General features: G+C 38.5%; 1 protein-coding gene across 1 annotated transcript in view; it reads left to right on the top strand.

The window, feature by feature from the left end:
- The first annotated feature begins 12,700 nt into the window (after positions 1-12,700).
- Positions 12,701-27,988, top strand: part of GLUD1 (glutamate dehydrogenase 1) — a 36,729-nt gene continuing 21,441 nt past the window's right edge. Inside the window, exons 1-4 of the mRNA XM_020904854.2 lie at positions 12,701-13,154; positions 25,527-25,607; positions 26,129-26,184; positions 27,047-27,110. Of these exons, the coding sequence (XP_020760513.1) occupies positions 12,701-13,154; positions 25,527-25,607; positions 26,129-26,184; positions 27,047-27,110 (655 nt within the window). The remainder of the gene's footprint in view (positions 13,155-25,526; positions 25,608-26,128; positions 26,185-27,046; positions 27,111-27,988) is intronic.

Here is a 27,988-nt window from a genome sequence, read left to right as displayed (position 1 = left end):
GGGCAAAGATCAACAGAGTCCAAGCTTTGGTTGACTAAGGTCAAGAGGGTCAGCATCATTCCATCCTCTACCTGGGTGGGAGCCTTAGTTCCTGCAGGACTCAAAGATATGTACATCTCGTGTGGAGGAACTAGGACTTTGCTTTATCACTGCACTATTGTTTGATTGTCTTTCCTCTGTCCTGTATTCCCTCACTTCCCTTAATGTCATAATTACTACCAGACTTCTTTCATGGGCAAGCACTGTAGCCAGACATAGATCACAAAATGGCTTCTCTTATGTCAAGAAAGTGGTTCCTGGTTCTTCTCCAGAGACTGCTTAACTTATCTGTTTACATTATCAGTGTCTCAGATACCTTACTCCCTACTGCTTCATTCATTTTTCTTTTCTGCCTTTTACTAAGGAGCAAACTCAGTATAATATACATACATTCATGGAGTCACAAAGAGTCGGACACAACTGAGCAACTAACACTTTCACATGCTTCAAAATAAAGTCTATGTTTCCTCTGTAACTCTTCATCATGGTCAATGGGAAGGTAATTTTTGCTCTTCTGGTATATTTTTCAGTTATGACTGCTTTTAATAGCATCAGAGAGATATTGCAATTTTTAGCTTACACTTTCTTACTACTGAAAACAATTTCATACTGAAACCAAACTGATCTAAAATTTCTAGAAAGAAAATGCTAAAGACAGAATAAAGATTTGCATTTACATGTCATCTACATAGATAAATAAGTGGACCTGAATGGTGAGGCACCTTGAATAATAAATAGTTGAATGTACTATCTTTTTTACCTATAAAGAAAACAAAACAAAAAAACACAAGGTCAATTTAAAAAAAGAGACAGAGACATGATGAATTACGTACATGTGAGTTCAAAATCCTAGCTTACAGTTAATTTTTAAGATACCTCTTAAAAATTGTTTCTTGCATGCTATGCTAAAAGGGATAAAGATACTACTATGATATTTCACGTTTACTCATAACAGGGAAAGAATCCTTAAGCAAGACATGATAAAATCTTTGCTGAATATTATTCAGTGACACAATAAAATGAAAACTTAGCCAAACTAGCCAAACATATAATTGACATGTCATTTATTAAGGGAGAAAAAGGTTTTTAGAAAGAAAAAAACTATAAATCCTGAAAATTTCAGGTCCTTCTCTTTGATATACTTTCTTTTACTATTTTTCTGCTTATTACACAAACACACTAGGGGAGAAAAAAATGACTCTCTTCTGAATATCACTCAGAAGCATAAAAGTAAATATTAGAAACAATTATTCTGAAAACTATGGCACAAAGACTTGAAAAACAATTCCAGATACACTAAAATTACCAACCAGTCCAGTGCAGTTGCTGACTTGTGTGTGACAAACTGCGGCCCCATGGACTGCAGCACACCAGGTTTCCCCATCCAACACCAACTCCCAGGGCTTACTGCTCAAACTCATGTCCATCGAGTCAGTAATGCCATCCAACCATCTTATCCTCTGTCGTCCCCTTCTCCTCCCACCTTCAATCTTTCCCAGCATCAGGGTCTTTTCCAATGAGTCAGTTCTTCCCATCAGGTGGCCAAAGTATTGGAGTTTCAGCTTCAGCATCAATCCTTCCATTGAATATTCAGGACTGATTTCCTTGCGGATGGACTGGTTGGATCTCCCTGCAGTTCAAGGGACTCTCAAGAGTCTTCTCCAACACCACAGTTCAAAAGCATCCATTCTTCAGCACTCAGCTTTCTTTATAGTCCAACTCTCACATCCATACATGACTACTGGAAAAACCATAGCTTTGACTAAATGGACCTTTGTTTGCAAAGTAATGTGTCTGCTTTTTAATATGCTATCTAGGTTGGTTATAACTTTTCTTCCAAGGAGCATGCATCTTTTAATTTCATGGTTGCAGTCGCCATCTACAATGATTTTGGAGCCCCTGAAAATAAAGTCTCTCACTGTTTCCATTGTTTCCCCATCTATTTGCCATGAAGTGATGGGACCAGATGCCATGACCTTTGTTTTTTGAATGTTGAGTTTTAAGCCAAATTTTCCACTCTCCTCTTTCACTTTCATCAAGAGGCTCTCTACTTCTTCTTTCAGTTCAGTTCAGTTACTCAGTCATGTGCGACTCTTTGCGACCCCATGAATTGCAGCACGCCAGGCCTCCCTGTCCATCACCAACTCCCAGAGTCTACCCAAACCCATGTCCATCCAGTCAGTGAGGCCATCCAGCCATCTCATCCTCTGTGGTCCCCTCTTCCTCCCGCCCCCAATCCTTCCCATCATTAGGGTCTTTTCCAATGAGTCAACTCTTCGCATGAGGTGGCCAAAGGATTGGACCTTCAGATTCAACATCAGTCCTTCCAATGACACCCAGGACTGATATCCTTTAGGATGGACTGGTTGATCTCCTTGCAGTCCAAGGGACTCTCAAGAGTCTTCTCCAACACCACAGTTCAAAAGCATCAATTCTTCGGCACTCAGCTTTCTTCACCGTCCAACTTTCACATCCATACATGACTACTGGAAAAACGAAAGCCTTGAATAGACGGACCTTTTTTGGCAAAGTAATGTCTCTGCTTTTAAATATGCTATCTAGGTTGGTCATAACTTTCCTTCCAAGGAGTGTCTTTTAATTTCATGGCTGCAATCACCATACACAGTGATTTTGGAGCCCCCAAAAATAAAGTCTGACACTGTTTACACTGTTTCCCCATCTATTTCCCATGAAGTGATGGGACCAGATGCCATGATCTTACTTTTCTGAATATTAAGCCCAACTTTTTCACTCTCCTCCCCCTTCACTTTCATCAAGAGGCTTTTTAGTTCCTCTTCACATTCTGCCATAAGGGTGATATCGTCTGCATATCTGAGGTTATTGACATTTCTCCCAGCAATCTTGATTCCAGCTTGTGCTTCATTCGGCCTGGCATTTCTCATGATGTACTCTGCATATAAGTTAAATAAGCAGGGTGACAATATACAGCCTTGGGAAAGTACTCCTTTCCCAATTTGGAACCAGTCTGTTGTTCCATGACCAGTTCTAACTGTTGCTTCTTGACCTGCATACAGATTTCTCAGGAGGCAGGTCAGGTGGTCTGGTATTCCCATCTCTTTCAGAATTCTCCACAGTTTGTTGTGATGACACAGTCAAAGGCTTTGACATAGTTAATAAAGCAGAAGTAGATATTATTTTGGAGCTCTCTTGCTTTTCCATGATCCAACAGATGTTGGCAATTTGATCTCTGGTTCCTCTGCCTTTTCTAAATTCAGTTTGAACATCTGGAAGTTCACGGTTCACGTACTGTTGAAGCCTGGCTTGGAGAATTTTGAGCATTACTTTACTAGCGTGTGAGATGAGTGCAATTGTGCAGTAGTTTGAGTATTTTTTGGCATTGCCTTTCTCTGGGATTGGAATGAAAACAGACCTTTTCCAGTCCTGTGGCCACTGGTGAGTTTTCCAAATTTGCTGGCATATCGAGTGCAACACTTTCGCAACATCATCTTTCAGCATTTGAAACAGCTCAACTGGAATTCCAAGACCTCCTAGCTTTGTTCATAGTGATGCTTCCTAAGGCCCACTTGACTTTGCATTCCAGATGTCTGGCTCTAGGCCAGCGATCACAGTTATCTGGGTCATGAAGATCATTTTTTTATAGTTCTTCTACGTATTCTTGACCCCTTTCTTAATATCTTCTGCTTCTGTTAGGTCCATTCCATTTCTGTCCTTTATTGTGCCCATCTGTGCATGAAATGTCCCCCTTGGTATCTCTAATTTTCTTGAAGAGATCTCTAGTCTTTCCCATTCTATTGCCTTCCTCTATTTCTTTGCATTGATCGCTGAGGAAGGCTTTCTTATCTCTCCTTGCTATTCTGTGGAACTCTGCATTCAAATGGGTATAGCTTTTCTTTTCTCCTTTGCCTTTTGCATCTTTTCTTTCCTCAGCTATTTTGTAAGGCCTCCTCAGACAACCATTTTGCCTTTTGCATTTCTTTTTCTTGTGGATGGTCTTGATAACTGCCTCCTGTACAATGTCACGAACCTCCATCCATAGTTCTTCAGGCACTATTAGATCTAATCCCTTGAATCTGTTTGTCACTTCCACTGTATAATCATAAGGGATTTGATTTAGATCATACTTGAATGGCCTATTGGTTTTCCCTACTTTCTTCAATTTCAGTCTGGATTTTGCAATAAGGAGTTCATGATCTGAGCCACTGTCAGCTCCTGGTCTTGTTTTTGCTGACTGTATCTTTGTATTTCTCCATCTTTGGCTGCAAAGAATATAATCAATCTGATTTCGACCTATCTTCAGACCTATGCTAATGATCTTTCCTTTTTATGGGGTATACTCTTCTCTCCACTACACTCATCTGGGTGAATAATGAGGTACTAACAAGCACTTGTGAACTAAAACCTATAAAACTTAGCAACATGGGGACCTGATTAAAAAAACACACACATTTTCCATTCCTTGTTTTAAAAGCCCTGTTAAAAAATTAAATTTGGGGGAGGAGCTAAGATGGCGGAGGAACAGGATGGGGAGACCACTTTCTCCCCTACAAATTCATCAAAAGAACATTTGAATGCTGAGCAAACTTCATAAAAAATTAAATTTGATTTTTTTATGTCATCTGGTTTTATTATATCACTTTTAATATCGAAATAGGACAATGATTTTTTGTCAGATATGAACTAAACAACTCTGTAAGTAAAATTATGATGACTACTAAATTCTGTCTCAGTTCAAATTCACTACTCATACTTAAGACGCTAAAGCAGACCTGAGATGAAGAGTCTGAAAACCGATATTCTATGTAATAGGTTATTCACTGCAGCACTGCTGTAACTTCAAGAAACTAGAAACAACCTGCAAGACCAACAGTGAGAGACTAGCTAAAAATAATGTGGCACATTCATACAATGAAATACTATGCAACATTTAAAAAAACAAAAAACAGTAAGGGGCAATCAGGCAATAAAGTAAAAGACACCCAGATTGGAAAGGAAGAACTAAACCTATCTCTATCTATAGATGACATGATCTTGTACACAGAAAATCCTAATGAATTCACTAAAATAATTATCAGAACTAATAAATCGAGTTCAGTCAATAAATGAGACCTAAATTGATAAAAGATCAATATAGGGACTTTCCTGGTGGTCCAGTGCCTAAGACTCAGCACTCCTAATGCCAGGGACCCGAGTTGGATTCCTGGTCAGGAATTAGACCTCACATGCTGAAACTAAAGACCCTGCATGCTGTAACTAAGATCCAGGGCAGCCAAATAAATAAATAAATAAGTATTTTTTTTAAAAGGTCAATATATAATATTCAACTATATTTCTGTATACTTGCAATGGTTAATCTGAAAATGGAGTTAAGAAAACAATTCCAGTTATAATAGCATCAAAAAGAGTAAAAATATGTATTAATAAATTTAAGAAAAGAAGCACAAAACTTAGTCTGATAAGACAAAACATGACTGAGAGAAATGTCAAAAGACTCAAATAAATTAAAAGACTTCTGATTCATGAAGATATAATACTGTTAAAATGGCACCACTCTCCAAGTTGATCTACAGATTCAGCATAAAGCCAGTCAAAATTCTATCTGGCTTCTTTGCAGAAATAGACCACCTGATCCTAAAATTCATTTGAAAATTCAAGTGACTAAGAAGAACCAAACAATCTTGAAAAAGAACAAAGTTAACAAAATCACACTTCCTGATTTCAAAACTTACTACAAAGCTGCAGTAACCAAGACCATGTGGAACCGGCATTAAGATAAGACATATGGGTGAGTGGAAAAGAACTAAAGGATGAAGAAAGAAATAAATTCGTGGAGAAGGAAATGGCAACCCACTCCAATATTCTTGCCTGGAGAATTCCATGAAGAGAGGAGCCTGATGGGCTCCAGTCCATGGGGTCACAAAGAGTCGGATACTACTGAGTGACTAACACACTTTCTCTCAGAATGCATTGCTCTTCCCACTTCATACCATTTCAACCTAGATCAACCTCTTTATTTAGATGTCCATCACATACACACACACACACACACACACACACATCTAAAGCAAGCTTTTGTATGTAACTAGTTTTAATTAAACTAGAGAGAAAATATGATTTACATGTTATCAAGAAAATAAAATTTAAATTGAATATAAGTATCCATGTTCTCTGGAGAAATAGGGAAAATTTGGACACTGAGTATTCAATAATGCCAAGGAATTATGCTTTGCTGCAAATGTGATAATAAAATTGTGGTTATTATATATATCAAGAGACTTTATCAACCTAGACCAACCTTTTTATTTAGACATCCATCATATGCGCGCACGCGCGCGCGCGCACACACACACACACACACACACACACACACCTTTTGTACGTAACTAGTTTCAATTAAGCTGAGAAAGAATATAATTTACATATTATCAAGGCAACTGATTTTAAATTGAATATGGGCTTCCCTGGTGTCTTAGATGGTAAAGAATCTGCCTGAAATGCAGGAGACCCAGGTTTGACTCCTGGGATGGGAAGATTCCTGTGAGGAAGGGAACGGCTACCCACTCTAGTATTCTTGCTCGGGAAACCCCATGGACAGAGGAGCCTGCTGGGCTACAGTGCATGGGGTCGCAAAGACTCGGACACCACTGAACAACTAACACTTCCACTTTTTCGTAAGTATCCGTGTTCTCTTAAGAAATAGGGAAGATTTGAACACTGACTATCTGATAGTGCCAAAGAATTATGTTTTGTTGCAAATAAGATAATAAACTGTGATTATTATATATATCAAGAGACCTTATCTTATAGACATATATGCTGATGAATATATAATAAATGATATACTGGGATTTGGTTTAAAATAGTCCAACTGAGGGGACGGAGAATGAGTGAGTGAATAGATAAAACATGTGTTGTTAATTGTTGATGCTAGGAGATGAGTGCATGGGGGAGTACATCATACTATTTTTTTCTTCTTTGTTAATGTTTGAAAATTTGTCTACCGAAAGTTCTTAAATAAATAACCTTCTTTAAAATTTAATGAATTTTAAAAAAAAAAGAAAGAAAGAAATCCTGACATTTAGGTCAATTGATTTCAATAGAATTCAAAGACAATTCAATGGAAAAAAAAAATAGTCTTTTGTTGAACAAATAGTGCTGGGACAATTTGTTATTCATATGCAAAAAATGAAACTGGATTCCTTCCTCACTTTTTGTACAAAAATCAACTCAAAATGTAAAAACTAAAAGTATAAAACTTTTAGAACATGGGTGCAAATCTTCCTGAGTTTTGATTAGACAATCGTTTGTTAGACATGACATCAAAAGCACAAGCCACAAAATACGACATTTGTAAGCTGGACTTCATCAAACTTAAAAACTTTATGTCCTTCAAAGGACAGCATCAACAAAGTGAAAAGAAAAGCCACAGAACAGAAGTAAACACTTTCAAATCATATATGTGATAAAGGATTTGTATCTAAAATATATAAGAACTCTCACACGAAAAACAATACAAAACAAAAATATATAAATAACTCTTACAAAGGGGCTTCCTTGGTGGCTCAATAGTAAAGAATTCACCTGTCAGCACAAAAGATATGGGTTCTATATCCAGGAAGATCCCACATGCTGCAGAGCAACTAAGTCCGTGTACCACAACTAATGAGTCAGCACTCTGTAGCCCTCGAGTTGCAACTACCGAGCTCATGTGCCACAATTACCGAAGCCCACACACCCTACAGCACAATCTCTGCAACAAGAGAGGCCACTGTAACAAGCCCGCACAGCACAGCCAGAGCGCGGCCCCCCACTTGCCACCACCAGAGAAAAGCTTGTGCAACAACCAAGACCCAGCAGAGCCAAAAATAAATTTAAAAAAACCCAAAACTCCTATAAGTCAACAATAAAAAGACAATCCAATTGAAAAGTGGAAAAAGGATGGGACTATACATCTCTCTTTAAAAATACATACAAATTGTCAGAACTGCCACATGACCCAGCAATCTCACTGCAGGGTATACACCCCAAGGAAATCAGAACTGAAATAGACATATGTACCGCAATGTTCATTGCAGCACTATTTACAATAGCTAGGACATGAAAGCAACCTAGATGTCCATTGATAGATGAATGGATAAGTAAGCAACGGAATATTACTCAGCTGTAAAAAGAGACGCATTTGAGTCACTTCTAATGAAGTAGATGAACCTGCAGCCTATTATACACAGTGAAGTAAGTCAGAAAGACAAATACTGACTATTAATGTATATTTATGGAATTTAGAAAGACAGTACCAACCATCCTACTTGCAGGGCAGCAAAGGAGACACAGATGTAAAGAACAGACTTTTGGACTCAGTGGGAGAAGGCGAGGGTGGGACGATTTGAGAGAGTAGCACTGAAACATGTACGTTACCATATGTGAAATAGATGACCAGTGCAAGTTCTATGCATGAAGCAGGGCACCCAAACCAAGTGCTCTGGGACACCCCAGAGGGACAGGGTAGGGAGGGAGGTGGGGTTCAGGGTGGGGGGAGAACACATGTATACCGATGGCCAATTCATATTGATGTATGGCAAAACCATCACAATATTGTAAAGTAATTATCCTCCAATTAAAATTAATTAATATATAAAATACATACATATATATATATAAACTGCCAATAAGTACATAAAAAGATGCTCAACATCATTAGCCATCAAGGAAATGCACATCAAAATCAAAATGAGTTATCCCTTCATAACAGATAATAACAGGTGTTTGGGAGAATACAAAGAAGTTGGAATCCTCCACTGGTAGGAATTAAAATGGTCCAGCTGCTGTGAAGAACAGCTGGGCAGCTTCCCAAAAGGTTACACAGAGAGTTACCATATAATTCAACAATTCCACTCTAACAGGTGTGTACCCAACAGAACTGAAAGTATCTGTCCAAACAAAAGCATCTACAAGAACATTTATAGTAGTGTTAGGATAGCCAAAAAGTGAAAATAACCAAACATCTGTCAAAGATTAATAGATAAAAAAAGAGGGTCATAAAACTTTTCTAATGGTCCAATGGCTAAGACTCTGTACTACCAAGGCAGGGGACCAGGGTTCGATCCTTGGTCAGGGAACTAGATCCTACATGCTGCAACTAAAGATCCTGTATGCCAAAACTAAAGGATTCCACATGGTGCAACAAAAATCAAAGATCCCGTGTGCCATAACCGAGACCTGGCACAGCCAAATAAAATTTTTAAGAAGATACATATAGACACACATATATATGAAAGTGGAAACAGTGGCACACTTTATTTTGGGGGGCTCCAAAATCACTGTAGATGGTGACTGCAGCCACGAAATTAAAAGATGCTTACTCCTTGAAAGAAAAGTTATGACCAACCTAGACAGCATATTAAAAAGCAGGCACATTACTTTGCCAACAAAGGTCTGTCGAGTCAAAGCTATGGTTTTTCCAGTAGTCATGTATGGATGTGTGAGTTGGACTATAAAGAAAGCTGAGCACTGAAGAATTGATGCTTTTGAACTATGGTGCTGGAGAAGACTCTTTAGAGTCCCTTGGACTTTCAGGAGATCAAACCAGTCAATCCCAAAGGAAATCAGTCCTGAATATTCACTGGAAGGACTGCTGCTGAAGCTGAAACTCCAATACTTTGGCCACCTGATGGGAAGAACTGACTCATTTGAAAAGACCCTGATGCTGGGAAAGATTGAAGGTGGCAGGAGAAGGGGACAACAGAGGATGAGACGGTTGGATGGCATCACTGACTCAATGGACATGAGTTTGAGTAAACTCCGCGAGTTGGTGATGGACAGGGAGGCCTAGCGTGCTGCAGTGCATGGGGTCACAAAAAGTTGAACACAACTGAGCGACTGAACTGAACTGAATATATATGAAAGAGGACTATAGCCATACAACAAATACTATTCAACCATTAAAAAAATGAAATATTGACACATGCTACAATAGGTATGAATCTTTAAAACATACACGAAGTAAAAGAAGCCAGTCACAAAGGACCACATAATGACTGCATGATTCCATTTTAAAAAAAAGTCCAGAATAGACAAATCTAAGACAGAAAGTATATATTGCCTTTTCTAATTAAATTATTTTTTAAAACCACCATGTTGTTCCTATATTTATATGCTATGTCTTTCTAAATCCTAAAATAATTCTTCTAAAATATTTTTTAAAGCACTTGAAAGCACAAAAGCATGCTACAAATCAAAGAGAAAAGACCTGGACTTTTGAAACCGCTAAGGAAAATGCATAAACCTTAAAAGCAGAAAATGAATTGTCTTTATTGAATGTTATCAAATGACCAAAATTCCTTTCAAGTTAAATTCGAGCCATCCTTTGAACTGAAAATTATTATCAATAATTAAAACTTAATTTGCAAAATATCTGTATATTTTATAAAGGCAATCATCAGTGTAAAGCTGAAACTTACCAGATTTACATCGCAGTAAATAATTTTAAACTAAATACAACACATAATTAAAATATTTCTTGGAATACTAGAAATGGCATAACTTGAAGTCAGATATACAGTTTGAATTTTAGTCTGCTATTTATCATCTAGATGATCAACTATTTACTTGGTCTCTGCAAGCCTCAGTTCACCCTCCTGTTAAAATCAGGAATTATAATACCTACTTCAGTATGAAAAGAAGCATTCTAACTACTTACTAAATGGGAAAGTGAGGAGAGCAGTAGTGTTTGATTTCACTCTCTTTTTAAAAATCTATCTTTACTGTTTGACTTTTTTTAACAACTTGTACACAATTTTAAAACATAACAAAGATTCTAAAAATTTAAAAATCTAGGAGGTTTTTTTGGAGATATTTCATAAGACATCGACACACAACAGACTCTCAATTAAAATTTACTCACTCCTTCCATTGCTTCTCTATTAGTAACTTCTTGAATTCAGGTGAACAAAACTTGGAAGAAGAAAAGTTAAACATTAATTTTTCTGAAGGCTGTCATTATCAAGAAGGAGATAAAGAAGTGCAATAAAACTAAGCTTTTAAAACACTTTCTTCAAACCATACCCAAGAATTTAATCTGAATTTCCATGTTTACTGATTCTAATCATTTTATTCTGATACTTTTTAAGGTTTGTGGTTGTTGCAGTTTTTGCAATATATAATAACACTCTCAAGTGAAAAGGAAATTTGATACCTTAATCCTTTGACCAACAAGACAAATTCAGGATTCAGCCCAGAGAACAGTTACCACTGAAAACACAATACAAATGTAAATCACTATTAACTATCTAGCAAATAAGATAAAACATAAGCTCCACCTTTTTTTTTTTGTTTTGACAGTATACTGAATAGATGAAAGAAATTTAATTGATCTAGGTTGTCACCTTATACTTCACAGAAAACTAAGAATTAAAACATTCTCTTCCATATGCTAATTAACAGATGAATAAAGTGAATGTCAGGAGGCAAAGTCGTTCTGCAGGTCAAAAAAGTACCATTTTTAAATCACCAACTGTACACTGGAACCACTTAAGTTGGTAATGTGGCCTTTGACAGCTTGTCTTAAAAACTGAGTCATCAGACTTTTACAAGCATCTAACTGTACCCATAGAAGTGTATAACTAGCATTTCTCATCAAGTATGTGTAAGTATATAATTAAACCCTCATGTCTTTTAACCTTTATAAATTCTATTCTGGACTATTAGTACATTTATTACTGAGAAGAGAATATCCTGGAGTATTATTGCAGTTCTATAGTGTTGTTTTTTAACTATTTCGAGAACATATCTCTGCAATGCGGAAACAGTAAATTTCAGAAAGATACAACAACAATGATTCACATAACTCTCAACATCACGCAGTGGTTGAATGGGACAAAATTAAAAACTTAAAAGCAGTAAAAGCCAATAGACAAGGGAGTCCCAGCTCCCAAGCCTTCTCCTTTCCATTTCTTGCAAGACACTTCAAAACTCCAACTCCAAAGACCAAAGTTCGTCTCAGTCCCAGCGGATAAAGACAAGCTCTTAGCCCGACCTCCTAACGGTGCTTCTCCCGGCCATCCGAAGACAGGCGCAGCGGTGGCAGGATGGCCGCCCCGCCCTAGAGCGCGCGGGCGGAAAGGAAGGACACCCATGACTCACCCACCCTGGGCCCACCGCCAGACCGCCCATGGTCTTGGGACCAGACTCTTAGCGCCCCCAAGAGGCGGCTAGGCCTCTTCCCACCGAGGCCCCCTCCCCAGTCAAAACCCCTCTCCGGGCGAGGCCCGGACTGCGCACAGACCTTAGACTCCAGCTCTTCCCCGCAGATCCCAGCCCCTTGCGGGCGCCCTCGCCCCGCCCCCCGACCTGCGAGCATGCGCATCCGGGGGACCGCGACTGCGCGCCCCCGAGCGTCCCCGCCGGCTCACGCCGCCGCCGGGGAGGCCGGGCGAGGCCGCGGCGGAGGCGGAGGCCCGGCTCCCTGGGCGGTGCGCGCCCCCCGCCCTGCCATTCACAGGCGACATTGGCCCGTGGCACCCAAAGTCCGTCCTCCCCGTTAGGCGGCGAGCGCCGGAGGGGAGGGGATAGCCAGGAAGGCAGGAAGCTGTGGCTTAAAAGGGCAGCCCGCAGCGGGCCCTTCCTCCCTCCGTCCGTCTCCAGGCCTGTGAGAGCGTCTATCCTCCGTGGCCTCCGTCCCGCCGCCATGTACCGGTGCCTGGGTGAAGCGCTGCTGCTGTCCCGCGTCGGGCCCGCAGCCCTGGGTTCCGTGGCTACCGACTCGGCCGTGCTGCTGGGTCGGGCCCGCGGGCAGGCTGCCGCAGCCGTCGCCGCCCCGCAGCCAGGGCTTGTGCCACCCGCTCGGCGACACTACAGCGAGGCGGCGGCCGACCGCGAGGACGACCCCAACTTCTTCAAGATGGTGGAGGGCTTCTTTGACCGCGGTGCCAGCATCGTGGAGGACAAGCTGGTGGAGGACCTCAAGACCCGGGAGACCGAGGAGCAGAAGCGGAACCGGGTGCGTGGCATCCTGCGGATCATCAAGCCCTGCAACCATGTGCTGAGCCTGTCCTTCCCCATCCGGCGCGACGACGGCTCCTGGGAAGTCATCGAGGGCTACCGGGCCCAGCACAGCCAGCACCGCACGCCCTGCAAGGGAGGTGAGCCCCTTGTGCCCTGCCCTGCCCCGCCCCGCCTGGCCTCCAGCCTCGGGGGCTCACTGCTCAGCCCAGCCCGGGCGGGTACCGTCGCCCTCCCACGCTGTCCCCGCTCCCCCAAGTCCCGGCCTCAGCTGTGTCAGGCTCCGATGGATAGTGAATTTTCTGCTCCATCACCACCCCGTAGTTGGTCCTCCCCCCGCGAGCTTGTTGATGCTGTGTGCCGAAGACACTGCACTGCTCTTTTGATCCTAGCCACTGTGACAAACAGGGTGGGTCTTGACGAAGAGCACTTGTAGAAAAGAAAATGACAGACCCATCTGTCTGCCTCTGCAAGATTTTGTGATCTTCTGTGACTCAAGCGAATGCAAAGCATGAAATAATTGTTCTCGGATTTTTTCACTCTTTCACAGTAGTGACAGATGATACAGGAACATACAAAATGAATCGAAATCTACAGTTTTACTAACTAAATGAATTTATTAATTATAGTCGATCTTTTAAATTATCTTCCTACTGTGGCCGCTTTGCACACACACACAAAATGGTAATACATGAACAGTGTAACATCAGACAAACACCGGGCAGGATAGATCTTCCGAGGGTAGATCTAAAGGGTGTAGACTGCAAGACAGCCTACCAGCCAATGGAATGAAGTAGCTGTGGGGGTGTGTACTGGTCCAGGCTAGCACCACATTTGAGATTGAGGGGGAAAAGTACTTGAAGAAAGGGGTTGAATCGGCTAGAATTTGATAGTCACCAGGTTTGTAGTAGTTTTTGAATGTCTGTAGATTTGGCTTCTGCAGTCCGATTGCTTTTTTTTTTTGAGGGGGGAAAAAAAGGCTCCCCTCTCTTTTTTACTCCTTAAAATCGCACGGTTTGTTTTTAATCGTGCTTAACAGTGTTAAAAACACATTTTTCTACTAAAAAATTGTGTAGAATAAAGAACCCGGGGAGGTAGAATCCAGCTGGAGGTTGCCGAATAAGCACAAGAGGATGTTGGGCTGGACCCTTTGTCTCAGTAAATCAGGTCCAGTGTTCTGTTATACTGGCTGACTACTAAGGATGATTTTTAGAAATCTCTCTAGGAGGAAAGTTTGCGCTTTGCTGGCATTCTTAGCCCAGGAACAAAGGTTGCTTCAGACCGCTTAATGATTTACTTTTACTTCTTGCTAAATTTGCATTGGCCCCACCCACTTCTAGGACTTAACCTTTAGAGCTTAATTATCCTCTAGCTCTCAATTTCCTTTTTTAAAACCAACTTTTGAACTTCTTTGATCTCTGATTTCCCATTCCAGCCCCAATACTATATAAAACACACTCTGTCCATCTACATCACCTTCCTTCTTGCTGTCCACTCCCTTATTCTCAAAACCAGCAATTCACATTCCGGCTCCCTAGAAAAGCAAAGATGTTAGAAGAGGCAAAGTTAGCAAATGTTAAATTGTAGTAGTTTCTGAAGAATGGACATCACGTTTATGTGACTTGTTGACATTATTTTCCAGTTGCTTAAGAGATATGCAGCTAAACCAGGATATTTGTTTTCATTTGAACAATGAATTTCAAATGAACCTGAGTTCATTTCTTTGAAGTTCTTTATAGTCTGTTCTTTCTATGCCAGGTCCTCTCCTATGATGAGTCACAGCTCCACAAACTCACTGAAGCAACTAAAGTTTGCCCTAGTTTGTTAGTCTTCTTCATCTTGCCATAGTTTTTAATAGCAAAACATTAATAAATTGCATTAGCTATAGAAAGCACTGTTATTGTAGCATTTGTTCCTACTAGGTTCTAGTAACTAGAATGTTAAGATACAATTCTCTGTTCTTTTTATCCTGTTTACAAGAATGTTTGCTACCGAAAGCACTACTACATCCCAGGATATAAACAGAAACTGAATTGCACCTAATAAGTAGTAGCAAGCATTGCAAGATAATATGAAAGAAAATCAGCGTGTATAAACTGATGAATATATTATCTTAAGGAATACAGAGGGAGCGGAATTGGGAAGGATTATGTAGCTATGAAGGCTCTTCAACATATCTTAGATTGCATAAGATAATGAACAGGATACTCAATAGACGATCTGCAAAACAGAGGTACTGTAGGCATCCATACTTTGCTTTCATGACACTCTGGAATCTTCCTACCCATTTATCATCCCCATCTTATTGCAGAGAATGTATATTCCAAGGACTTATTTTCAGTGGGTTTTTCTTTTTCCCTTCTAATTAAATACTACAAGGACGTTATTAACTATTTTTAGAAATACAACATGTATTAGGTGATTGAGACTTTTTAAATGCTTTGGGTTAGCCATGTGAACCTACCCTCCTAAGCACACTTCTCTCCCCATCTTCACTCAACCAGCTTGTTTGAGTTGGGGAGGACCCTTGTCTGCTCTTTATCATCATTCTCTCCAACCCTCAGCTTTCTAATCTTTCTTTAAGAGCAACCTTTATACCTGAGTTTTCCAACATAAAATTCTCAAGGTTGAAACAAAACAACAATCTAATTTATAATCTCTGTAAGGGAAACAGGTGGTTTTAAGAACTGAGGATGGCTAATGTGTACTTTACACCAAGTAAATATTTAATAATACATACTGTTTTCATGCTTCTCTTTTCCCACATACCATATTTAAGGGAAGCCAGTAGGTTTGCATCTGTTAAGGATTTGCAAAAGAGTGTGCTTCATGCTCTGAAGGAAAGTTTCAAGAGAGGCCTTAGATATTTTCAGCAAAGATTAATCTTGTGGAATTTGCTTTGAGAAGACTTTTTTCAGATGTGCTTGAAAACATTATCAGTGATTATTCCTGTTAACTTTCTCAGAATAAACTCTCTGTGTTTTATTGGCTATGGTTCTACCTGAGATTAATGTACCTTTTTAGAAGAAAATTTATTATTTAACTCGTTGGAGAGAAGTAGAGAGATTGATGATAGCAGTTCATTGATGCAAGAGTCAATTTACTTTCTCTTCTCTCCAGTCCTCCCATCCCCCACTCCCTTTTAGTCCTCAGACTAAAAAAGTTGAGTCCAAATTCCTGTGGCTGATTTTTCCTCTCAGAACTTTCTAAAATTATCATTTAAATAAAGCTGATGTAATTCTGATGCATTGTCTTATTTAGCTGCAAATGTCAGCACCCAAAACAAGTGTATATTAACCCATTGACTTATTTTTTAAGAACCAAAATGCAAAAAAGAAACAGTAGGAGGTAGATGGTCTTTGTTCTTGTCTTTTGGGCAGCTTGATGTAGGGGGTGGGGCAGGGAAGCCCGATAAGGGTTGGAGTTAATACAGTATTGAAGCCCCGCCTCAACCTTTGGGATCTAATTTTGTGGTAAATAGTAGTGCTTTGGGGAAAACTGTAGAAAGTACCGATGCTGTTTCAAAATGAGACGTCTTCTGCTTTCACTGAAAATAAATGTTTCAGATTTATTTCTCTTATGCTGAATTGACAACTGTCAAAACATAAGTAAGTTTTAATAAATTCGCACTATGTAGTATTTTTAGAGTATGTATCTATAAATTTAACTCAATCTGAAAGTTCATTTAGAGTACAGGTAGTTGATATGTCTTCTACCCTCTAGCCCTTAGCCCTGTGGTACTAGCCCTGTTGTTCTTTTTAATATTGTTTAGTTAAATATGAATTGGTGTTGCAGTTATAAAAGTCTTTTTATTTCATGGAGCCAGATGCTTTCCCCAAAAATACTAGGGAATGAAAAGCCATGATAATGGAGGAGAGCTATACAAGAGACCTGATTGTCTTTCAGTCTTCCTGTCACTTTGTGTAAATTCCTCCAGCTAGTTTGCTTTGGCAGTAAAAACCCTATATGCAGAAAGACAAACACTTAACTGCTTACTCATTATGCAAAGGACACATTGCAGGAATTGGGGCATCAAAAATTTGAGGACAAACATCAATAGTATGTAGCAAACTCCAGTAAAACTGACATTTAAATTACTAAGTGTAGAGAATTACTTAGACTTCATAATTTATATAGTGGGAAGAAATTGGCTTTAGCGCTGTTGGTGATAATTTAGATTGCTTGATAAAATTGTTTCAATCCAGTTAATGTTAAAGGTAACTGAGGGCTTTGCCAGGAACAATAAAGACTAAAATATCAACTTCTGGATGTTGAAAATTCCTAGCCTATGTAGTATCTGACATGAGACTTTTTTCTTTTTTTTTTTTTTCTGATTATTTTGCATAATCATTAGGTTGTTGTAAATAATGAAGGGAAAAACCTTTAATAGCACTTTAATGAAGCACGTTGGTTCGTAAATGGGCCCATAACTGTTCTACCCAACAAATCCCTGTTAAAATACAAATGTTCTAATAATTTGTGGACATTTGTAAATAATTGTGAGTAATTTTTGTGAATATTTGTGAAAGTTATAAAATGAAGCACCTGTATTCCCAATCCTTTGCTACAAGATAACCGTGAACAGTCTTAAGACCACAACCATTATCTAAAACTGACCTAGCTATCCAGATGAATCAATGTTTTCCCCTTTCCAGAGGCAGAAATTAATGCAGATTGAAGTACACACTATCAAGACTGAAGTGTTAATGTAAGAAATACTACTAATAAAGGCAGGAAAGGTTTTCTGAAGGGCAAGAAGATAGTCTGGGAGAGGGCTGTTCAGAATATTTCTGATTACCTTTCAAAAGGCAGCTGTACCTGGGAGAGTCTGCCTTCACAAAGGTCAACTGGCAAAACAAGGGATAACAGTGATAGATAACATTTGTTGAGTCTTACACCATTCATTTTGCTAAGAGCTTTTCAAACAGCACTGCTTTGATTCCTCAGAACAGCCTCATGAATGCACTGTTGACCCAGATTTTCTGATGCAGATAACTAAGGTTAAAGAATGAGGTCTCCTTTGGGGGGGATCACACAGCAGTAAGTAGGAGGGTTCAGTTCAAGTTCTAGCCATATGATTCTGGCATTCACCTTCTTAGTCTTTACTGTCTGGATTTATTCATGTAAAAAGTTAAAAGTTGAATCATAGAAGAGTTAATCAAAATTTATTACTAGTCAGTGCAATAATTTTTAAATGGCTTTCTTCTGGGCGTCTCTTCCTATAAACTAAGCAAACTTGATCATGAATCGCTATTATTTCTCTTGACTGTTCCTGGCAAAAGTCTCTCAGACCTTCTACTTTTTCTGAATAGCTTCTTGGCTAGTTGAAAATGTGAAAGATGACACAAATGAAAATTATAAAGGTTGACTTTCCTTTCCTAAAAAACGTTAGCCGCTCAGTTGTGTCCTACTCTGCAACCCCATGGACAGTAGTCCACCAGGCTCTGTCCATGGAATTCTCCAGGCAAGAATTCTGGAGTGGTTAGCCATTCCCTTCTCCAGGGGATCTTCCCAAACCAAGGATGGAACCCATGCAGGTGGATCCTAGTGACAGTTGAATAATATGTTGCTGCAGTAGGAGTTCAAGGAAGATACCAGAGATAGACTCTTTGTCTAGAGGTAGGGGACGGTGGATAGGACTTAGATTGGGAAAAGGTCATTGCAGATGAAGAGATATCAAAGAGGCGGTGACGATAGCTCTAGCAGGAGGCAGGACTGTGTGTGTGTTGGGATCATGAGGACAGACTGTAAATAGTGAAAAGTAAGGTTTTATAGCATAAATACTCATTTGATTCTTAATACAGAGCTTCTAAAACCCGTGTAATTTCCTGAGTGATAGGGGTTCTGCGCATGCCCATTGTTTTAATATTTGGCCTTCGACTCTAGTTGGTAACACAGAGCCCCTGAAGTCCTTGTAATTTCCAGTTATGGGGGATAGCAGGAGCACCCTATACAGAGTCCCTAAAGCCCTTGGAATTTCCTGGGTGAATAAGAGCACCTTTTGTTCTGATGGACCAATTCTTGGCTCCTTGATGGCTTCAGGATTCCCCTACAGGTAGGGTGTATGGAACGGAGAGTCAAAGATAACTCGCTTTTCTCCTCTGTGACACTGGTAGAAAAATGGTATTAGGGAAAGAAGTGTTACTAGGAAAGAGGATTGGATTTTGGAAAATAAACGAAATCTGGTGTAAAATAATCCTTAGGAAAAAACATAGGCATATATTTTTCTCAACTTTATCCTTGCAAAGTATCGTCCCTGTGGTACCTGTCCCTACCTTGTCTCCAGTATCCCTATAATTCTTCTCTTCCTCTCTTAAGATCCCTCTCAGATATCTCCTAGACTTGTAAATAATAGATATGAAACTAGATATCTGAAAATTTGAGCCTTTACCTCTTTGAACCTTTTTATAACAAATTGTTGTTTTTTACTAAATGTTACCTACTTTATATTCACAAGTCTTACTAGCATCATTCCCAAGACCTATTTGGTATGAATAGGTGTGACTAAGTTTAGTATTATTATCAGAGTAAGGAATCATTAAAACAAAAATTAACAGAATCTTCCCTCCCCCCTTAATGCATATTCTTTCCTCCGTCCACTGGGCAGTAAGTTAAATACTTAAGCACAAAACAGAGCTATTTGTTCTATAGGTATGTATGTACATAAATGCAGGGAAATGACTTGGAAGGATACATATACATTTAAGTTGCTAAGAATATTCACCCCTAAAGAATGAGGTCATAAGTGGTAATTAGGAGACATCTTCTTTCCTGTATTTGAATTTTGATGAAAACAGGCATATATGTTATGTAATTTTGAAATTTTAATGGAAAGAAATATATTTTCCATTCTATTTTTTCAGCATCTGCTAAACATTCACTTCCAGAAGGCTTAAATTTATCTCTCCAAAGTGCTTAAAATAAAAATTTTGATAATAGGTTAAAACCGTGAAGTGTTCCCTGCCTTCTTGCATGGATACTTTCAAAAGCAGTCGTTAGCTCCTGAACTAAATACTCCTTCCTGAGGCTGAAGGAATTTTTGTGAGACTTCGAGTATTTTATATGGCCATTACTTGCTGGTGGGTAGGTACTGGTTTTTCACTGCTGCTTTGCCTTCTCTCCTCATTTTAAATTAAGTTATGTTCTTTCATTGCGAATTAGGGGATTATATTATTGAGAAAATAGGTTCTAATGAGTAAATGACAAGTGTAGTAGTACATGAACTTTAATGAGTTTAATAAAAGTCCTCTCTGCCTTTATGGGTTTCTATGCTTGTGGTAGAACTCTTGGTTATTGAGTATAGTTTCTGAAAAGACACAATACAAGTGGGAATTGAATTTCTAGTCCATAAATCAAACCCTATTAAAAGATCCAGGTTCAAGTAACTTTAAAACCATTTGAATTTACATGAATGTAATGTTCATGTAATGTTAATGATTCATCATAAAAAACAAAGCTTACTTAGTCGCTAAGAACTTTTTTGTATGTTTTGATTTTGAGTCAGCTAGGAAAAGGAAGAAAAATTCAAGCTACTCAGTTGTGGTTTTCGTTACATCTTTTTCAGAGTAATCAGCTGGTGTGTTTTCTTTATCACCATAGCAACTTAGTTTTTGCTTTCGATTTTTTTTCCTTCTAGAAAAACTTACTGTACGCCAATCTTAGGCTCTTGAAGGTAGTAAGGAAAATCTTTGGAAATTAAGTTAAAAGGCTGAGAAATGTTTTGTGCTGTGTATGGTTTGCAGATGTCTGCATTTCACTGATTTTCTTTTCAAACATCTGGATACTAGTTAGCTCAAAATAAGTATATATTAGGTTAACTTCTCTGGAGAATCAAAGGATTACAAAGTTCTATTACCACCCCTTCCTCCAATGTTACCAAGTTTGATAAATAATAAAGATTGTCATGGGTGGTGTTTCTTTAGTTTACTCTGGAGAACTGAAAGCACAGATTACTGTCAGCCATGGTCCTTGACTTTAGACCTGGTTTCTTTCTCTTTTTTAATTTTCGTTTTATATTGGAGTATAGTTGATTCTCAGTGTTGTTAGTCTCAGGTGTAAAGCATAGTGATTGAGTTATGCATATGTTTATTTCTATTTTTCAGATTCTTTCCCATAGAAGTTATTACAGAGTACTGAGTAGAATTCCTATACAGTAGACCTACCTATACAGTAGGTCCTTGTTGAGCTATTTTATGTAGTGTGTATATGTTAATCCCAACCTAATTTATTCCTTTCCCCACACCCCAACTCTTATGACATTAGACCTGTGGGCCACACCTCTGTCATCACCCAGTTCCCGTTCAGGCGTACCCAGCTGTGGACTTACGCTTTCCATTGGAAGCATCTACCTCCATTATTACATCTGTTGTTCAAAGACCCAATTGATCTCTTCCCACACACTAGTAATGCTAGTGTCAACATAGGCTCTGAGCCTTTGGATACCCAAAAACTCCAACATACTTTTCTCCATTTCTCTAATAAGATTCGTTCCCTTTAGTTTCTATTTCTGTTCTCCATCCAGTCTCTGTTGGTCTTGCTTACCTTTAGCCTTCTCTGCCACAGAAAAGAGGGAAAGAAAGGCTTGGTTTTATAAAAAATGAGAATATTCATACTGAAAATAAGGTCCTTCTTGCTTCATTTTGGTTTAAAATGTTTTAAGTTTTTCTGATTTTCTTTTATGCATGTGGGTATTTGGCTTTATGAGTGACTTTGTCTTAATATTTACTATTCTTGAAATGAAGTAGGTATTCAAAAGTGCTAGGTTTCCCCCTTATTTCAGAACTTTGAAGTTTATCACATCATTTTGTCACATCAACAATTGTGCTAGTATCTCCCAATCCACTGAATTTACAAATTTAGTGGATATATTGTCTTCTTTGCAGCCATATTCTTAGCATCAGTTAGAATGTGGTGAAGAATTTTTCAGGTGGCAGTATATTTTTAGTACTTTTCTTTGATTTCCAATCCCAAAGGAGGAAAAGTAACTAGCTTTCCCTTGGGTGTAGGTAATTTCCTGTATTACTGGAATTTTTTAACCTGTTATCTCGAGTGTTTAGTGCAGAGTACTTGTTGAGGTTGTTTTTTCCCCCCTCAGATTAATAGTGTGAGTCACTCTGTACTAGTATATCTTCTGATTTCCAGAATTTAAAACATTCATGTATTACTAATTAGAAAGTTAAAATAAAAGCATATGTCTTCTTTAGTCCAGGCACCCCTTGCACTGGTTTCTAGGTTCCTCTCTGTCTCTACCCTTATCTGTTCCAAGGCTTATTCCCCTGACTCCACTACTTTCCTTGTAGTCGTCCTTTGCCTCAATTCACTGGAAGTCGTCATTGGTTCCTAGCCTGCAGAAAATGCCTGTGGAATGAGAGGTAATTTATGTAACTACTGTTCTTCAGTGTCTTTCAGTTGAATTCTGTAAATGGGTGTGGCTAGGAAAGAAAATTTCACTTTACAAACAGGAATTCCTGGGTGCCATCCAGTGGAAACATGTTTTTTGTTACATGCAGTTTCTGACTCATCATTCCAGGACTTTTGCAATAAAATAGACATTTTGTTTACACCATGTTGTAGAAAGAAGGGTCTGGTTTCCAAAGAGCACTTAAGTCTAGAACTTAAATTTCTGTCTGATTTATGAATGTTAATATTTCAAGCTGTTTTTCGTTGAATACATTAGTTATAAGCACTGGGTAAGGGAGAGTAACTTTTCCCCCACTTAAGAAAGGAAGGGGGGGACTTCCCTGGTGGTCCAGTGATTAAGACTTCCCCTTCTAATGCAGGGGGTGCTGGTTTTATCCCTGATTGGGGAGCTAAGATCTCACATGCCTCCTGGTGAAAAAAATAAAACACAGAACAGAAACAATATTGTAACAAATTCAATAAAAAAAAAAAAAAAAAACTTAAAAAACTGGTCCACAGTAAAAAAAAAATCTTTTAGAAAAAAGAAGTTAATATAATTTAGTGACTACTTGCACAGACTCTAAAAGCACACTGATAAGAGGGCTTTATATATAATAAGAAAAATGCTTGTTCTTAGTAGTGCACTACTTTACCACCCTTATGAATTTATCTTGAGAAGTAATAAAATCAAAGTTCGTTGAACTGCTTAAAATGCTATCCATTTAGACTTCTGAAATGTACATTTCTTTGCTATTTACCACTACTTTGTAATACTTATTATAGAAGTGAAAATAGTTGAGAGTGAAGTATTGACCACATGCAGACACTGTGCCAGCTGCCTCAAACACATTATCCCAAGCAATTCTGGCGTGAAGCCTAGGAGCATTGCTTATACCTCATTGCTCAACCAGGTGAGCAGGTGCAGACATCCATTGCAGTTGCTATTTGGATGGGGATTCACTTGTTAGAAAATGATGGGCACTACACCCAACCCAGATTCCTGGCCTAGCTTAGTTTCCACTAAATGATATGCCTGCTGCTTAGTCACTACAGTCATGTCCAATTCTGTGCAACCCTATGGACTGCAGCCTGCCAGGCTCCTCTGTGTATGCGATTCTCTAGGCAAGAGTCCTAGAGTGGGTTGTCATACCCTCCTCCAGAGTATCTTCCCAACCCAGGGATCGAACCCAGGTCTCCTGCATTGCAGACTACTGCTGAGCCACCAGGGAAGCCCCATTAACATGCCTAAGTAAATCCTTTTCATTAATTTGTATAAACACATTTTAGTATTTAAGCAATTTTTTATCTTAACCAAGGAGATAAAAGACCTGAGATGTTGAAGATTGAAGGAAATTGAAGATAAAAAGAAGTGGAAAATATCCTGTGTTCATAGATGGGAAGAATTCATAATATTAAAATGTCCATAATACCCAAAGTAATCAATGGGATTAATGCAACCCCTATCAAAATCTCGTAACAGTTTTTCAAAGAACTAGAAGAAATAATCCTAAAATTTGTATGAAACCACAGAATATTTTGTATAGCCACAATAATCTGGAGAAAAAAAGAACAAAACTGGGGGTATCGTGCTCCCTGACTTCAGACTATAATACAAAGTTACAGAAATCAAAACAGTGTATTTCTGGCACAAAAAAGACACATAAATCAATGGAACAGAATAGAGAGCCCTTAAATAAGCCCACACACTTACAGTCAATTAATCTACAACAAAGGAGGCAAGAATATACAATTGGGAAAAGATACAAAAATAAACTCAAAACTTAAAGACCTAAAGATAAGATTGGAAACCATAGAACTTTTAGAGAAAAACAAAGGCAGAACACGCTGACATAAATCATAGCAATATTTGTTTTTGGATCTGTCTCCTAAGGCAAAGGAAACCAGCAACAAAGTGAAAAGACATTATCTACTGACTGGGAGAAAACATTTGGGTTAAATATCTAAAGTATATAAACAGCTCCTACAACTCCATACTAAAAAGACAACCTAATTTAAAAATAGAAGACCACAAATAGCAAATGTTGGTGAGGAAGTAGAGAAAAGGAACACAGTAGAATTGGTGGGAGTGTTAATTGGTGGAGCCAATTTCTGGAAGGCTGGAGGTTCCTCAAGAAAAATATAGATAGAACTACCATATGATTTAGCAGTTCCACTTCTGGGAATGTATATGAAAATACTAATTTCAAAAAGATACATGCACCTCAGTGTTTAGAGCAGCATTATTTGTAATAGCCAAAATATGGAAGTGTCCAACAGATGACCAGATAAAGATGTGGTGTGCATATATTTTATATATAATATACATTTAAATATCTATATGTTGTTATTCAGTTGCTAAGTCGTGTCTGACTCTTTGTGACCCCATGGACTGCAGCACACCAGGCTCCTCTGTCCTCCACTGTCTCCCAGAATTAACTCAAATTTATGTCCATTGAGTTGGTGATGCCATCAAACCATCTCATCCTCTTTTGCCCCCTTCTCCTCCTGCCCTCAGTCTTTCCTGGCATCAGGATCTTTTCCAGTGGGTCAGCTTTCCGCATCAGGTGGCCAAAATATTGGAGCTTCAGCATCAGTCCTTCCAGTGAATTTTCAGGGTTGATTTCCTTTAGGATTGACTGGTTCGATCTCCTTGCTATCCAAGGGGCTCGAGTCATCTCCACCACAATTCGAAAGCATCAGTTCTTTGATGCCCAGCCTTTTCTCTGGTCCAACTCTCATATCCATACATGCCTACTGGAAAAACCATAGCTTTGACTATATAGACCTTTGTGGGCAGATCTTTTTCTCCAAAATATCAGAATACTTGAATCAAATTCAGTGCTTATTCTGTTGGGGCATACAGGATCTTAGTTCTCTGACCAGGGATCGAACCTGTACCACTTGCATTGGAAGGCAAAGTCTTAACCACTGGGACACCAGGGAACTCCATCTGTTACTGACTCTTTAATTATAAGCTACTTTAATTGTTCTTTTAAAAGTGTGGACATTTTTGAGTTCTTGTATTTTTTTTTCCAACATGATGGAAGGATGTTCTAAATACATCCCCTTCTTTTTCACCCCATCTTTTTTTTTTTTTTTTTTTAAACAACCAGGTATCCGTTACAGCACTGATGTGAGTGTAGATGAAGTAAAAGCTCTGGCTTCTCTGATGACATATAAGTGTGCAGTGGTTGGTAAGCGATCTCCTTTGTTACTACCTAATAAGAACTCTGGGGAAATATGTTTGCATACAAGGTTACTTTTAAGATGTTAGAGAAATATACCTTAAGAGGAGTGTTTGAGGTTTGTTTTGCTTTTTTTAGGTTGCAAAAGACTTACATCATTTTTCTATAAGTCTTGGTTTACCTTTTTCTAAATGGGAAACTTTTTATAGGAATTAACTGAATTTTCCTGAAGTGTAGATATTTGTTTAAATCCCTTTCTATACTCTGTAAATAAGACCAACCATGGTACAAGAAAAATATTTTGTTACATTTTAGACATAGTGAGGCACTCTGATTAGATATGCACTGTAATTTGCATACTCTTAGAATTTATATTATATCATTTTAGGAGAGATCATTGTGGGCTTATTTACTGAACTTTCTGAAACTAAAGCTAAAAGCATCACACTTGAATAGTATTACATAGTGTTTTCTGCCTTTTTAATTCTTTTATCCTTTATATGTAATAACAGCTTTCAAACTTCTTTCAGATGTGCCATTTGGGGGTGCCAAAGCTGGTGTTAAGATCAATCCCAAGAACTATACTGTAAGTATCAAAATGACATTAGTGCACATGGTACATTTATAAAGGACTTGAAATTACTGTGCTTCTGTGTATCCCTTATACCGGGGAGATTAATGGTTCCTATTGCTTTTAAAAGCAATTAAATAACAAGTAGACAATTAACTCATTGAATGTTTTGCCACATAAAAGTTCACCTGTTTACATCAATGTCCTTTTTTATTTTCCTACTTGGTTAAAAGGTAATTAGTATACATTCATATTCTTAGGCATTTGTGTACATGTTTATATATATATCTATACTGTAAATATACTATATATAAATATATCATATACTAATATAACTATGATCTGAGGTTTTTATGTTGGGACCTCAAGGTTCTGGTGATACATAGTTTGGTAAAAATTTTGTTTATCCTATCAATTCCAAGTTAATGTTACTAATTAAACTCTGTATTAAGTTTAATAAATTATATGAATTAATATTTGCATACAAACAATGTATATGTTTTTAAAATTGTGATTAAATGAAAGTAAACCATGAGGATTGCCCATAAGACCCTATATTAATACAAGAAGAACAAGCTTGCGCACTATGCTGCTCTCTGTTGCTTGTTATTCAGTCACTAAGTCTTGTCCAACTCTGCGACCCCATGGACTGCAGCACGCTAGACCTCCCTGTCCTTTTTAGGTAACCTAATTTTTGATCTCAGAAATTTAAAATTTAACTTCCATTTAAAATGGAAATGCCTACTTTAGGAGATGTTTTTCTGAAGATTACACAAGAAGATAATATGAAAATGTTCTTAGTTATCTTCTCGAGTGGTTTTTCTGTCAAAAATCATCTTTTCATTGTTGTCTATGTTTTCACCTTTTTCCTTTACAGGATAATGAATTGGAAAAGATCACAAGGAGGTTCACCATGGAGCTGGCAAAGAAGGGCTTTATTGGTATGTATTGCCATGTAGGTTTCCACAGTGTGGGAACATCTAAAAAGTAGTTGTCATAATTTTAAACTCTTGCTTTTGTCTGTACATGGATACAGACATGGATAGACTTGTCCTTTTACTTCGAGAAATTGGGTTCTGTGTTAGACATGGTGAACATACCAGGGCATGTTCGTGACACCTCTCTAGTAGAAGAGATCACATTCTCCGTCTACAGTGTGGACAGCAGCAGAGGTCACTCGCGCCTCTTCTTGTACAGACATAACATTGTAAGGTTTTTGATCACTGTAACAGCATGGAACCACAAGCACAGTCACAATTGTGACATCCAAAAAGATTTTAGGAGCTAAATAATACCTTCATTATAAATAATTTTTAATACGCAAAAAGGAGTTTCGCAGTAGTAATTCTGTTCTGAAAGCAGTGAGAAAACATGCTATTTGGATTGGAGGCTGAAGCAGGCCTTTCCCTTCAGAGAAATGGGCGCAGGCTGGGAGGTGTGTGGAGGCTCATTCTGATGACTCACTCTGCCATCACTGGCTGATTCCTGGGGCTCCTAATGTTTGTTACTTGGAGTTTTTGCCAGTCAGGCTAAATTTCTGAGGGTACTGATACTCATTTTCTTTATGTTTTTGTATCATAGTATCATACATTATTTTGTGTCAGACGTGAATAATTATTTGATATATAATTATTATTTAATCCTTTTAGGTTTCAAGCAAATTAAACCTGTTTATTGTCCCAAAAGATTCTAATTTGTGGTTAAAAAAAAAAAAGAATAAAATCGTTTGATAGAATTTTGCTACCGTAGTTTAACATAGTAAACTCAGAAAACTAAACAAGAAAGTAAAGCTCCTTTTTCTGTTTTCCTGCCCCTGTGT

This window comes from Odocoileus virginianus, chromosome 7 (assembly GCF_023699985.2).
Source record: "Odocoileus virginianus isolate 20LAN1187 ecotype Illinois chromosome 7, Ovbor_1.2, whole genome shotgun sequence".
NCBI classification, from domain to species: domain Eukaryota; kingdom Metazoa; phylum Chordata; class Mammalia; order Artiodactyla; family Cervidae; genus Odocoileus; species Odocoileus virginianus.
This window is presented reverse-complemented; position numbering and strand designations above follow the sequence as displayed.